We start from the raw sequence: 14,983 nt of genomic DNA on the forward strand, positions 1-14,983 counted from the left end.
AATGTTTAGGTCTTTGATCCATTTCCAGTTAAGTTTTGTATATGGTGTGAGATAGACATCCTCTTTCATTCTTTTGGAAATGGATATCCAGTTCTCCAAACACCATTTATTGAAGAGGCTGCTCTGTCCTGGTTGCTTTGGCTTGACTGCCTTATCAAAGATCAATTGTCCATAGATGTGAAAGTCTATTTCTGAATACTCAATTCAATTCCATTGGTCGGTGTATCTGTCCTTATGCCAGTACCATGCTGTTTTGAGGACTGTAGCTTTGTAATATGGTTCAAAGTCAGGTATTGTGAGACCTCCCACTTCATTCCTCTTTCTCAAGATATTTTTGACTATTTGGGACACCTTGCTCTTCCAAATAAATTAATTTGCTGTTATTGGCAATTTTGTCCATTTTATTATTGTTTTTTGGGGGCGAGGATTTTCCTTACTTTTTCCCTATCATTCCAGTAGTCTCACTCCTACCTACTGCTGTTATGAACTCATTAGTTAGCCACTGTATCCTTGTGAGAGAGGCAGAATTACCCCGTGTTATAGGTGAGGGCACTAGGGACTCTAGAGGAGGTATGACTTGCTCAGGGCATTGGAGGGACAGAACAAGCTCAGGTGTCTCATTTCCCAGATTTGGATCCACCTCCATTACATCCTAGTCATGTGATCTTTGACAAGTCATTTCATTGTATTTGGCCTCAGGTTTTTCTGTGTAAAATGGAGATATCCTAGTATCTGAGATTTGAAAATAAAATGAGTTTTGAAGTATAAAGCACTTACAGCAATTCTCATTCAAAAACAGACCAAAAAAAAACAAAAAACAAAACCCTCTTTTCCATGAAGTAAAATGGCTGACATTTTATTCACAAAAGTGGCATTCCATATTGAGAGGGATAAGCCTCAATTATCTATACAGTTTTGATATATGGAATAGCTGACTCCCATAAAGATGAGAGGCAAGTAAGGACTTCCTTACACTAACATGGATTCTTGCTCTGTCTCTTCCACCAACTAGTTGTTGGACAGTGATTAATGTTATGTTGAACCTTATGAAATCGTTGATGTTTGACCTGAACAAGTAGCAATTTCATATGGTTCAATAAGATAGTAATATCAATAATAACAATAATAGCAATTAAGTACAAAGTCATTTACAAAGGCCTTTTCATGTATTCTCAATTGATCTTCCCAACAGCTGTATGGTCTAGGCAGGGGATATTATCACCATTTTGCAGGTCAGGAAAATGAGGGTCAGAAACATCACTCAAAGCCTGTGGTCAACCACTTATCCCACCATTTGGATCCAAGCTCTCTTATATGTAAAACGATGTCAACAGAACAGAATATCTTTGTTAGGTCTAACATTCTTGGCCACATATTAATATAAAAGGTTAGAAGCAAACAAGGACGTGGAGAATACCCTAATGTTGTAGAGGTTGGACGTGGGCTTTGGCAGTGTTTGGGGTATATCTAAGAAATGGATGTCTTAGTCTGCATTCTGTAATGTCTGCCAGATTTTGACCAAAATAGGGCTGGCCATGGGGGTGCAATAAGTGTACATAGCTGCTAATATTTACTGAGGATTATTATATGCAAGGTGCTATGTAAAGCCTTTCATAGCCACAGCCTCAGAATCCTCTGAAACAGGTGTTATTATTTTCCCAATTTTTCTGATGAGGAACCTGAGGCTGAGAATAAAGCTCTTGCCTGATGTCTCATGGTTTATGATTGATAAAACCAGGATCTGCACCCAAATGGATCCAACTCCAGATCTGGATTTTTTTTCCCCTCAAACATCTACCTTGGACTTTATCTCCAAGGTAGACTTAGAAAAATTTCACTGGCTTTAGGTACTTTTAAAATCCACCCATCTTATTTTCAACCAATTTCTATTTTGTTCTCCTCTTGGGCAGAGAGAAAAGACATTATGTTTTGGATATATTGGTTTTATGCATTTTGCTGCCAATGGCTCCCTTGAAACATTTTTGGCTAAAAAGTAATAAGTGAAACCACTGGTTTTTTGAAGGGGTCTTATGGAATATTTTCCAGGAGGTCAGAGGAGGAAAATTCCTCCATGATTGCAGTCTGGGACTAGACTTATAATTAGCATTTTGTGTGTGTGTGTGGAGGGATATCTTAGGAAGTCTTCTGTGATGCTCGTGACCCATGGAATGGAGACTCATCTACTAAATCACTCCGGTCGTATAATTCCTTTTGTTCCTTGAGTGTTGTAGTTACTTTTCTGACAGTTTGTTCTGATTAGACTTTCTGATTTTCAGTGAATGAAAGATCCATGAGTGGTTGTATGGGGGTGGAGTGGGAGGGGAATTGGCGGTCACGAAGGAACTAGGCATGACCCATATTTATCTGAGGATACAAATCTCTGGCTGGGTTGTTTCAGAGCCTGCATGACTATTTGACAAGAGGAAAATTCCATTAAGTGGCTGGTGATTTGGCCTAAGCTGCATCCAGGAATCTCTTTGAGTGAATTTGCTTCTCCTGCATGAGCCTGCCTCTCCACCCACAACCCCCATTGAATCTCCCTTGTTTGGGATTGTTCATTTAGTCATCATACTTATTGAGCTCCTACTGGATGCATAGAATAGTACCAGATTCAATGGAGGAAATAAGAGATTAATTAAACACAAGCTGTCCCTCAAAGTAGTCAAAATATAGGTTAGGGCAAAGTTAATGGCCATGTAATATATATTGCAAATATTTGTGAGAGTGAGGCAGTCACTGGAAAGCACAGTGAGAAAAGTATAGAGTGCTGAGCCACTTGTCACAGGGGGACTTAGTGACAAGAGTGGGTGAATTTTCTAGGGCCTTTGGATCCTCTGAGCCATCCTGGGCATGCAAAAGATACCTGTTAAAATGTGGTCAGACAGACCTTGAGTCAAATCTGGCTTTTCATTTAGTTTTGTACCTTCTAATTTCTTCTCTGTAAAATGTGCATAGTAATACAGTGACCCATCTAGGGTTGCTATGAGGATGGCACATAGTAGGTGTTCTGCACATGTTTCATCTTCTGGTGGGAAAGGTGTTCTCACCGTGGGCTCTGCTGGCCAAAGTTCACAGACACGTAGGACAGGCCCTCTCTTTCCCAATTCATCAGCTATCCAGCCAGTCTGACCTTCCTCTTGGGGATTCTCCAACCTTGCAAACCTCTAACTTCTTTCTTCTCTCCAGGCTGTGGAGGAGCTCCTGCAGAGCTTGGATCTGGAGAAGAAGACAGTGGCCGTGGGGCACAGCCAAGTGAGAACAGCTTCTTTCTTGTGACCCTCTGTCCTGTCAGGGACTGAGATGAGACTTGATTCTTGTTATAGCTCAGTTGTCCTTTGTCTCTGTGTGTCTCCTCTTCACCAAACTGAAAATGGGGCTAACAATTTTCTGCCCTGCCTATCTTACAAGGCCATGAAGATAAAATGTCATTATATGGGAAGAAATAATATGGGGAAACATCAGTGTCCTCAGAGGTCTGGAATATTTAAAATGGTAGCACTCAGTGTGACCTTATGAGCCTCATAAAGAGCTGTCATAAAACCTGAGAAGAAACATTCGAGTCTTCACCCAGAACCTTTTAACTTTTACTTTGCAACCAACTATAACACAACTGGTAAGTGAAAAGAAAGAAGGGGCTTGAGAAGAAAACACGTTATTATTAGAGTTGAAAGAAATAGCTTTTCTCAAACTGGTTTTGAGCTCAAAGGTCTTTCAAAGTTTAGAGAAGAATTTCACAGAGCCCTGATATGCTCATATAGCCTGTGGGTTTTCAAGAGGGAAAATATGATATTTATGGTTTCCAAAACTATTTGACCATGGAACCCCCACCCTTTTGTTGTTGTGGACACCCATTACCATCTCCTAGAATGAATTTTCCCACCCTTATAGTTTGGGAAGTAGGCACAGAGATTTTAAACTCAAGGATCAGTCGTGGATAAGAGAAAAGGGACAGGGATTAGAAATAGAAACTGGAAAAGAAATAGACCAGAGTCTATATTGCTCCATCCATCTTTCCACCTAGTTATCTACTGATTGATTAAAGTCATCCAATAAACCTTTGTCAATTGTTTTCTGCCTCCAGAATGCTGTGTGAGGTGCTGGGAAAGCTGGTCATGGCGTTATTGGCTGTTTATACTTCTTGGAGTAGTCTGCTCCATCATGCCTCTGAAAGCAGCCCTTGGCATGAAGAGCTCACAGTCATTTGTACCCCTTCCACCTCTCAGCTCTTCCTAAACACCTAGTATCCTCTCCACAGGTCCCTTGGACCTGCTAAGGTATATGGTTGGGGCTGTTACTCAATTGCAGCCTCAACCTGATTTCTCCTGCTGGGAGTTGGCAGGATCTGAGCCTTTGCAGATCTTTCTGTTAGAGGTAATAAACCTGTTGATTACTGGGCTCTCACTATGAGCCAAGTATTATGCTAAGGAACTTCATTTATTGTACCTCTTTTTGCCTCAAAGTCCCCTGTATCCCTGTTTCACCGATGAGGAAGCTGTGATCTGGGACCCTGGGAAGCAAGCCCCTTTTCAAGGTCTTATGAGTAAGTGGCTGGGAGTAGAGGCCCAATGCAAACCTGTATTTGTCCATATCCAGGCTATTTTCAATACGCTGTGGGTCCCATTGTTTATTAATGGAAACATACAGCACTTTTTTAACACATGGCGGAAATTGTTCTTCAGCTCCAGGAACGTCATCCTTCTGGTGCAGTAGTTCTCAAAGTGTAGTCCCTGGAACAGCAGCATCAGCATCACTTGAGAGCTTGCTAAAAACACACATTCCTGGGTCTCACCCTAGACTTACTGAATCAGAAATTCTCGGGGTGGGGCCAAGCAGTCTGTGTTATAACAAGCCCTTCAGGTGATTCCAGTGCACACTCAAGTTTGAGAACCAGTGGTCATTTAGACAATTGGGCCCTTCAATTCCAGCAGCTGTTGCACACCAAGGAAGGAAACAAAGGAAGATGAAGAAGGTGCTACACACATGTGGCAGGAGCAAGACGTCTTTAAGCCTAAACATTCCAATAATAAAACATTATTATTATTGAATAATGCTAGGAATTCACTAAGAAAGTGTCTAGCACAAGTTAAGGTCAATGTATCATTTTGGAAGCCAGACCAGGCAATAGACTGAAGTCATTGGGAGCAAGGGCAGGGGCAATTTCTTTGCAGGATTTGGCACTTCAGTGGGTGGGAAGATTGTGAAGCCCAGTGGAAAAATGAACAGGCAGACCTGGTCCACACCTAGGCTCTGCAACTACTTTACTATGGGAAACCTGAGTGAGTGATTTAGCCTCAGTTTCCTCATCTGTAAAATGAAGCTACTGCTCTCTATCTCTCAAGTTGTCTGTGGGAATCAGTAAATTGCCATTTAACAGGGGTTGGCCATCATTACTTGTTGAATGCGTGAATGCATTTGTCAATGAGACAAGATGCCTATCAAATAGGATAACATTATAATGTTAAAGCATTAAACAACTCTAATCTGTAAAATTATGAATAGGAGAGGAGCTAATTCCTTAGCAATACCAAATATAGAAGCAATTGCCATATCAGATTTTTAAAAATCTTGTCTTTCAGCACTTTTAGAGGAAAAACAGCTTGGAGAGCAGTGGTCTCTATGGATTCCTTGAATGTAGGGATGCTGGGATGTTATGCTCTGCTTGGGTCCGATAAGCAGCTGGACCCATGGAAAGTGAATAATTTAGATTTTCTTTGTGATTTTTCAGGCCCCAGGGCTTTATCGAGGCCTGTGCCGAGGGCCATGGCATTTATGAAAAAGGCACAATTCCATATGCATTTGGTCTTCTGGTTAGAAATATTCTAAAAAGGAAAAAAAAAATTTGAGATAAGATTCTGCAGAGGTGATGACTTATTCCCATTCTGTGTATGGTCGCTTCCAATTATCTTTTTAATGAAAGCTTCATATTTAATCAATAGCAGTTTTGGCAGCACCCGCCACCTTTTTTAATATATGAACTGGTGCTGTCATCACTTTGATCGTTGATTTTTTTTTTTTCATAGCAGCTTTTGGGACTCACTAGCTTGTGAAATTAATACAGTCATTATTGAGGCAATCTGATAGGTAATGAGTCAATCATGTCTTTATTTCAATGAGGCTAATTGTCCTGGTGGGCCTGGCTGATAGGAAGCATTGTGTAAAGCAGTGGAGGGTTGCGAAACAGAGTTAGCACTGATTGGGGGTGCCTATATTCATTTCCCACTGAGAAGGAACTCACTGCAGGATTGGACAAGCTGTCTCTGTTACTGAAAATAGGTTTAGGGTAATGGAGAATCAATTGAGACCCTTTGTTCCACCTGAAATCATATTGCAATTTACCCTCAAGCCTCAGGTGTTTGTATCATAATGAATGTGGAAATGAAGCTTCATGTTGATATTGAGAATGGGTGCAGGAGGTAAACCCAAGGTTCTGGGTTTAAGTTCTAGCTTGGTTGATCACCAACAATGTGAACTTAGTAAATTATAGAATGTCCCTGAGCCAATAGATTTCTTATAAGGGCTGTTTTGAGTATTAAAATGGGATAGTGGTAAGAACTTTGAAAAATGTAGATACCATACAAATGCTAGATATATTCTGGGATAATTGTAGTCTTGTTTGGAGTCAGGGAAATAAATCCTGGCTTTGCCACTTGTTAGTGGAGGATCTTGGGCAAATGATTTTTGTAGCCTTAGTTTCTCCCTCCATAAAATGGGGGATAGTAATAACCACTGCATAGCCCTTTATTCATGTAAAGGGCTGTAGCTGCATGTCAAATGGTTAGTTCAGATCCAGAACACATTAAAGTTTCAATAAATGTTAGCTTATTCCTATGCACTATTAATTGATAATGTCCTTGATTAAGATAGAGCTATTCAGTGCCTTGAAAGAAGGTGAACACCTTAGGGATTATAAGCCCCTCCTGGCAAAGAACACATGCAGTTATTCTTAGAATTAAACAGTATAAGAGCATCTGAAAAATGACAGCCTCCCCTTTATTTTTGCCTCAAATCCCACCATTAGAGCTTCTTTTCTTTGCCTCTGGGGAGTGATAAAATGTCTGCACCAAACAGGAGCTTCCTTATCATCTTGGCTGGAGCAGGCCTGGTCCATCTCTCAAAAAATCCTCTAATCCAAACCTCCATAACTCTCTGCTTACTCTTTTGCTAACAGTCACTCTGGGTTCTGGGCCCCTCATTTCAGTTCCCTGCAGTCTATTCCAGGCTGTGGGGTGCTGAGGAGGCATTGTTCACAGCGCTGTGGAGGCCAGCTTCTGTAATTGATAAGCCACGGCCTGGAAATCATGCACCATGAGCTGCTTTCCACTGGAGGCCTGAGTGCCCTCCATGCGGATACCAGCCAGGTTCAGGAGGGCTGTCCTCATTTCCCCACATTCTCTGCCCCTCCTGGCAAGGCAGGACCAGAGCACTACTTCTCAACTTACGTTACCACCTGCATCGGATCACCAGGGACACTTATTCAAAATGCACATCCCCAGGCCCCAGGCAAACCTACTGATTCTACCTTTCTTGGGGTGAGGCCAGGACTCTGCATTTCTAGAAATTCAATGGCAATGTGCACATGAATCCCTGGGGATCTTGTAAACACAGATTCTGATTCAGCAGGTCTTGGTGGAACCCAAGATTCTGCTTTTCCAACAAGCTCCCAGATGATGCCCATGCTACATGCTCAGAGTATCTAGGGGCTAGAAGAAGGGAAGGAGGAGCCATCAGGAGACAGAATGCTTTGGTTATTTAGACCCTCATTAAAGGGCAGCCACTGGCAAATACTTTGAGGGGGATGCAAAGGAAGTAATGTCTGAGCTGCAACCACCTCCCACTCCAGACAGTCTAAATCAGGGAAGGAGTCATCTGTGGCCTTCTCTCCTTCCAGGTTTTCCTCAAGGCGGGTGTGGTCTCCAGGCTTGAGAAGCAGCGAGAGAAGCTGGTGTCTCAGAGCATCATTCTCTTCCAGGCGACCTGCAAGGGCTTCCTGTCTCGCCAGGAATTTAAAAAGCTAAAGGTACAGAGGCGAGGGTGCCTCATAAGCCCAGCAGAGGCATGAGAGCCTGGAAAAGCACAGTCCCTTCAGGCCCAAGGGGTTGTAAGCTGGTGCTTCTCCCACCTGCCCTTGCACATGTATCCCACACAGGATATTGTGAAAATGCGATTCTGATCCAATGGGTTTGGGATGACCACAGGAGTCTACATTTCTGACCATCTCCCAGACCATGCCAATGATTCTGGTCCCAAAGGCCCACTCAGACTGGTGAGACTTTAAGAGGCGATTTGCAAGGTGTACGATTGTTTCAAGGACATTGACATCAAATCGTCAAGTATATCACCCTGATCTAAATTATTTGAGGTTGTCCAAGCCCTCCTGGGTCAGTTCATGATTTTAACCTGTCTTGTCTCTGGAGAACTTGGCTGTTATGGATCAGCAGGCAGGGCATGGGCTAGGTACCAGCTACTGAGGTCTTCAGTACTAAAGGTTAAAGTTCAGAATCTGTGTTCCTGCACCACCCCTGGCCACAATCTTCAGAGATGGCCAGAGACTGAATTTTCTCTCTTTAACCCGCACAATGGAACACAGCACAGGCTCTGGAGACAAACATGATCTGTGTTCTAATCCCACCTCTACCACTTACTAGCTGGGTAAAGATTAGATGAGGTAGTGTGCATTTAGTACAGGGGTTGGAAAATAGTATCTGCTCAATAAATACTAGCTGCTTTTACGTTAGTATTGTTAGTAGGAGTAGTAATTGCTGCTGCTACTACAATACTAGAGAGGAGTCTCATTATTCCACTTTATGTGAATTCAGGTGTATATGCACTTGGCAAAACCAGAAAAAGATGAGAACATTAATAATTAAAATACTGTGGGTGATCCCACTGGGGGAGAAATAGAGGTTAAGAGCTTGTGCTCTTCAATCAGACTGCAAGGGTTCTAATCCCAGCTCTGCCACCAAGAAGCTGTGTGACACTGGGCATGTGACTTTACCTCTCTGTACTTCAGTTTCCCCATCTGTAAAATGGAGATGGTAATAGTACTTACCTTCATAGGGCTTTCGTGAGGACTGAATTAAAGCATGTAAGATGCTCAGAGCAGCACCTGGTTCATAGAAAGTGCCAAGCTACCCAAGCCTTGGCTGTTGGGATGAAGGTGAGAGGCAAGGCTGTCCTGGACTGTCAGTTGGTATGGTTCCCACCTGAAATAAGAATGATGAAGTAGGGCAGTCATTCTCAAAGTGTGGTGCCCCAACCAGCAGCAGCAGCATCACCTGGGAATAGGTTAGAAACTCAAATTCTCTGGCCCCTCCCCAGACCTACTTAATCAATATCTTTGGGAGTGGGGCCCAGTGATCTGTGATTTCACATGCTCTCTAGGGGATTCTAATGTACACCAAGTTTAAGAAGCACTGTATTAGTGTTTAAATACATTTTAAAAAAAATACCTTTCCTCTAAATATAAGCTAGCAAGCATAATCATGGACATTATTTCTTGTGGGCTATTTCAGGGATTTTGAAGCATCCCTTTTGGCCTTATACATTGACTTTTGTATCTAATCCCCACGTAAGATATGACCCTATTGTATAGTATTTTCTACTCTTCCTATTATTGTTATTGTTATTATTATTTCATGAAGACTAAATTCTGGCATAATGCCTAGTACTGAATACCTGACATATTAAAAGGACTCCATGAAGGGAAACTTTGTTGTTTTTTTTAAAATTATCCCTTCCAGTACATATAGACCCATTTCCTCCATCCCCTTTGCTACCCTCTGCCTCTTCTCTTTGGGAGGGAAGCTTGATCTTAACCCAGATTGGAAAGAACCTCCTCAAGTCTCCATTCTCCTTCCCCTGCAGATTCGCCGGCTAGCCACTCAGTGTATCCAGAAGAACATGACTGTGTTCCTGGCAGTCAAGGATTGGCCGTGGTGGCAGCTCTTGGGTTCTCTCCGGCCCATGCTGAGTGCCACCTTTGGGGATGAGCAGTTCCGAGCTAAGGAGGTCCGTCTATGCAGCAGGCAGCCCACTGGATGACTACTCCCTCCTCCCCATCTCAATGTTTGCATCTGGGACCCACTCCCCATAACCCTTACCCTGACCATGCTTGCTCCTAAGAGCGCTGGCTATCCCCTTCGAGCTATCCTTGTGCTTCCTCAGTCCAGGTACATCACATCCTCCATCCAGAGCCCAACTACTCAGCTAGGCTAGTGGGAATGGTTAGGGACAGTGTTACTACCCCGGAGACATAGGAACACTTCAATTGCTTATCCCAGAGAGACTTGATGGAGGAATTTTTGACTTCTTTCTTACCCCCATTAAAAAAAAATGCAAACCTGTAATAAAGTCAAAAGAAGAGTACAGTGAACACCACTTTGCCCTTTATGTGGATTCACCAATGGCTAACATTTTTCAATATTTGCTCCCTCTCTCCCTTCCTATTACCTACCTACCTTCTGAACCGCCTGCCCATCCATCCATGCATTCATCTCACCTGTCTCTCTCTCCCTCTCTCTCTCTTCCTACCTACCTGTCTACCAACCTACCTACCTACCTATCCATCTACCTAAATAAATAAATAAATCCCCTCTGTTGAACAATTTATATAAGTTGCAGAATCTTGACACTTGACCCCTTAAACAATTCAGCATGTAAGAACAAGGACATTCTCCCCACATGAACGTGATGCCATCTCCATGGCCAAGAAAGTTACATTGATGCAAATATAGAGTCCAATTCAAAAATTGCCCCTTGTCCCTATATTATCCTTTATGGTTTTTTTTTTTAAATCTAGAATCCAGTCAAGATTTATATATTGGATTTGGTTGTCAGGTATCTTTAATCCTTTTTAATCTAAAATGATCCTTTTTTTTTTGGATCTTTAATGACAAGTTAAACAGTTTGGGCAAGAATGTTATCTAGATGATGGTACTGTTGCCTCATACCAGGGGTCTTAATATCAGCTTATCCCATTACTGATGATGCTAAGTTTGATCACTTGGTTAAGGTCTGTCTATTATAAAGGTACTTTTTTTTCTTTTTTAATTAATAAACGATCTGTGGGGTGACACTCTGATACTGTTAATATCATGTTTCTCCAAAATCTTTGAGCAAATAGCTTTAGCAACCGTTGATGATCCTTGTATAAATCGATTAACTCATTGTGGTGGCAAAATAATGATTTTCCTAATGCTGTCACTCCTTCTACTTCTATTAGCTGTCCCTTTTCTGTTTTTCTATCCTCCTATTTTTTGAGCACCAATCTGGATTCAGGGATTTTTTTTTTTCAATCAAAGTATTGTAGTCTTTGCTGTGTTCATTTTTTTAAATGCCCAAATTGTCTCAAATGTAGGCAGCCAAAAACCCCTTCAGGCTGGTTCCTATACCCTTTTGATCTGTCCCCATTTGCCTTTGAATATTTCCTTGCTTTCTGGCACAATTTGGCTCCAGGGTTACCTTTTTTTTGTATTCTGCCTCAGACAAGGAATCAGATATGCTCCTGGCTTCTGCCTCTAGCCCTCTCAGTGAACAGAGCTAGGAGATATCTGCATGTCTCCCCTCATTCCATATTTGTATCTTCCTTCTCCCATGTGAGAACACTGTTTGTTCATCAATATCTACATATTTACTTATTGCCTCTGCCGTACAACACACACATTTTAGTTTCAGATTCACTACACCATTGCCTCTACCACCAAGAAACTGTTAAGTGAAAATCAAAATTTCATTGCAGTTCTTTTTGTTCTTAGAAAATATCCTACTAAAGGGTGTACAGTCAGATTCTGCATTCAAGTTACTTGAGTTATTTTTCTTTTCTTTGTGGCTATGCTGTCCACTTGATTCACAGTCTGCTCCACTTGTTTCCATTTGTATTCAATTTTAGAGTTTGCTTTATGTTCATTCTCTGATTAAGTTTACTTTTGAATATGTGAATGACATACATGTCAAAAGTCTAAAATATAAAAATATATAATGAGATGTACTCAGAGAACACCCCCTTCCTTTCCTTTCCATGCTCTTACCACCCATCCTTTAGAGGTAAGTAACTATTGATTAGTTTCTGGTTTATCTTTCCTGTGTTTCTTTTTTCGAAAAATAGCCAACACATACATGTGCATACATGTACACACACACACTTTCTTCATTCCTTTCACATAAAAAAGGCAGCATACTGTGTATACTCTTCTGCAACTTGCATTTTTCACTTAAAAATATATTCTGAAAATCCATTTATAGAAATCTTACTAATTCTTTTTTATGGCTGCGTAATACTCCTTTGTGCCTATGTTCCATGGTTCATTCAGCTGGCCCTCTGTGGATAGACATTTAGGTTTCTTTCTAATGGTGGTGTTTAGGCATAGTGTTGAACCACTGGTGTCAAAGTGGTATTTGAGGAAGGTGAAGCACTGAATACACTGTCAACACTCAGGCATGCCCAGTTGCAGATTAAACAATGGTCCATTCTAAAGATTTGCATTCATCCTCTAGACTGGGCTGGTGTGGACCAGACTTGCATGAGCAGAGACATTGATTTTAGGAAACAAAGAAAGAAAAATGTGTCCCTCATAGGGAACTTAGCATTTGGGCACCATTACAGTTGCTCTGGCTGGATCACCCACTCCATTCTCCAGCTACTAGAAACACAAGTGGAACTTACATCACTGGCCCAGAATACCTTCTGTTAAGGTGTTTGTTTTTGTAGGAGGAGCTTACAATGCTGAGACGGAAGCTAGAAAAATCCGAGAAGTCACGGAATGAACTCTGGCAGAAAACAGGCCTGCTAGAGAGCAAGGTATGTCCACCCTCCTCCCTGGGTCCCTGTGTGGGATGGAGTTTGTTAAGGGGAAGAAGAATGACAATGTGCCTGGCACTGGTACTATGTTAAGCGGTTTACAAGCATCCTCCAAATAACCCCGTGAGGTACATTCTTTCATTTTATGGAGGAACAAGCTGAGGCCCTGGATATCAGGTGTCTTCCCAAGGACACACAATCAGCAAGTATAGAGCTGGAATTCAAATCCATGTCATCTGGCTCTAAAAGGAAGAATTTCTTAAATAAATTACAAAAGGACAAGAAAAAAATGATAAATTTGACTATATTAAAGTAATAAACTTCTGTTTATGAAAACAAAAATTAAGGCATACCACACACTTCAAGAAGAAATTTGCAACATACATTACTGGCAAAGAGTATCCAAAATATTTAAAGAACTTCTTCCCGTCAACTGGAAAAAGCCAGTCGCTCCAATAGGGAAAAAAATGGGCAAAAAATATAAATAAGCAGTTCCCAAAGGAGGAACTCTTGATTCAAGAGCTCAAATGTTCAGGTATTCAAATATTAAGTAAACTCATGGAAGGATGCTCAACCTAACTAGCAATCAGGAAATTCAAATTAACAGCACAATAGGGACCATTTCACACTTCAGGTTGGCAAAATCAAAAAGTCTGCTGTAGCCCAGTGTTGGCAAAGACGTGTAGCAGTGGGAACTCTTAAACACTGCTGATAGGAGTGTGAATTGATACTGTCACTCTTGAACAATTTGGCATTATCTACAAAAGTTGAAGCTGCCCATACCCTTGGCCCAGCAACTCTACTTCTAGGTACATATACTACAGAATGTCTCTCACATGTATATAAAAGACAAGAAGTTTGTGGCAGCGGCATTTGTCATGTTGAAGAAATGTAAACGCTAACTGGGAGTGTAGCATTAGAATGGATGAATGCATTGTGCTATATTAAAAATTAAGTTACCTAGAGTGAAAATGAATGATGAGGGGGGCAGACTATGGCCCGAGGTCAAATCTAGCTTGCCACCGGTTTTTGTTAAGAGTTTTATTGGAGCCCAGGCACACGCATTCATTTCTGTATAGTAGATGACTGTTTTCATGCTACGATGGTATAGGTGAGAAGTTACAACAGAGATTATATGGCCTGCAAAGACTAAAATATTTACTCTCTGGCTCTTTACAGAAAAAGTTTGCTGACCTATGAGTTAGAGACACATGTATCAGCATGGATAGACTTCACAAACAGAATGCTGAAGGAAAATGATTAAGTTACAAAAGATTACCTAGATATAATATCATAGATATTATGTTTTAAAATTTGAACAATATTATATTTTGATTAGGGTCATATACATATATAGTTACAGTGTAAAGATATTCATTGGAATGATAAACACCAAATTCAGAGTAGCGATTACTTCTAAGGGGTAGAAGGAAGGGACATGTGATTGGAGAAGGTTATCGGGGTCAGTGGGTATGGTTGCATTGGTGAAGTTTTATTTCTTCAGGTGGGTGTGGAGTTCATGGGCTGAGGATGAGAGTATGGACCAGGCAGTCCCTGCTCCCAAGGAGGTCACTGCAAATTATAGACAGACACCTAAACAAAGCCATGCACTGGAGTGGGGATATTTGAAGAGAACCTGCTGTCTGATTTAGCCTTTCAGGGCTGGGACTAGAGTGAGGCGAGTGAGACACCTGCCTGGGGTGCAAAAGTTAAGAGGGCACCAAAAAAAAAAAAAAAGCTTCTCAGAATCAGGATGAATAATACTTTAATGCAATATTTTTAAAAAATCTAAATTCAAGCCCCCCAATCCCCAAATTTTAAATAAATACAAATCCAAGGGCAGAGAGTAGGGTAACTCACTCTGTATAGTTGGGTCTGTTTTTATTTAAAATTTTGATATTTTGTATTTTATGGATGCTTTTGCATTAATTTCTTATTAAAATATTGATTGCTGAGTTTCTTTTAGCACTCCCTGTAATTTTGTACCTCAGGCAAGTGCCTCCCACACCTCATCCTAGTCCTGGCTCTCTTTATCCATGAAGCTTTGGGCACCACACAGCGTCCTGTTGAAGCCTAAATGGAACCCATGTATTCACCCTTTTGATAAATATGGATGAGCACCTCCCATGTGTTAGGTATTAGACTGGAAATCTCAGACATAGGGGACCAGTCAAAGTCCCTGTGCTC

At 41.3% G+C, this 14,983-nt stretch overlaps 1 protein-coding gene across 1 annotated transcript in view; it reads left to right on the top strand.

The window, feature by feature from the left end:
• Nucleotides 1-14,983, top strand: part of MYO18B (myosin XVIIIB) — a 256,547-nt gene that overhangs the window by 92,072 nt on the left and 149,492 nt on the right. Inside the window, exons 21-24 of the mRNA XM_037816981.1 lie at nucleotides 3,187-3,252; nucleotides 7,889-8,017; nucleotides 9,865-10,008; nucleotides 12,707-12,796. Coding sequence (XP_037672909.1) covers nucleotides 3,187-3,252; nucleotides 7,889-8,017; nucleotides 9,865-10,008; nucleotides 12,707-12,796 — 429 coding nt within the window. The remainder of the gene's footprint in view (nucleotides 1-3,186; nucleotides 3,253-7,888; nucleotides 8,018-9,864; nucleotides 10,009-12,706; nucleotides 12,797-14,983) is intronic.

The sequence above is a fragment of the Choloepus didactylus genome, chromosome 23, assembly GCF_015220235.1.
Source record: "Choloepus didactylus isolate mChoDid1 chromosome 23, mChoDid1.pri, whole genome shotgun sequence".
NCBI classification, from domain to species: Eukaryota; Metazoa; Chordata; class Mammalia; order Pilosa; family Megalonychidae; genus Choloepus; species Choloepus didactylus.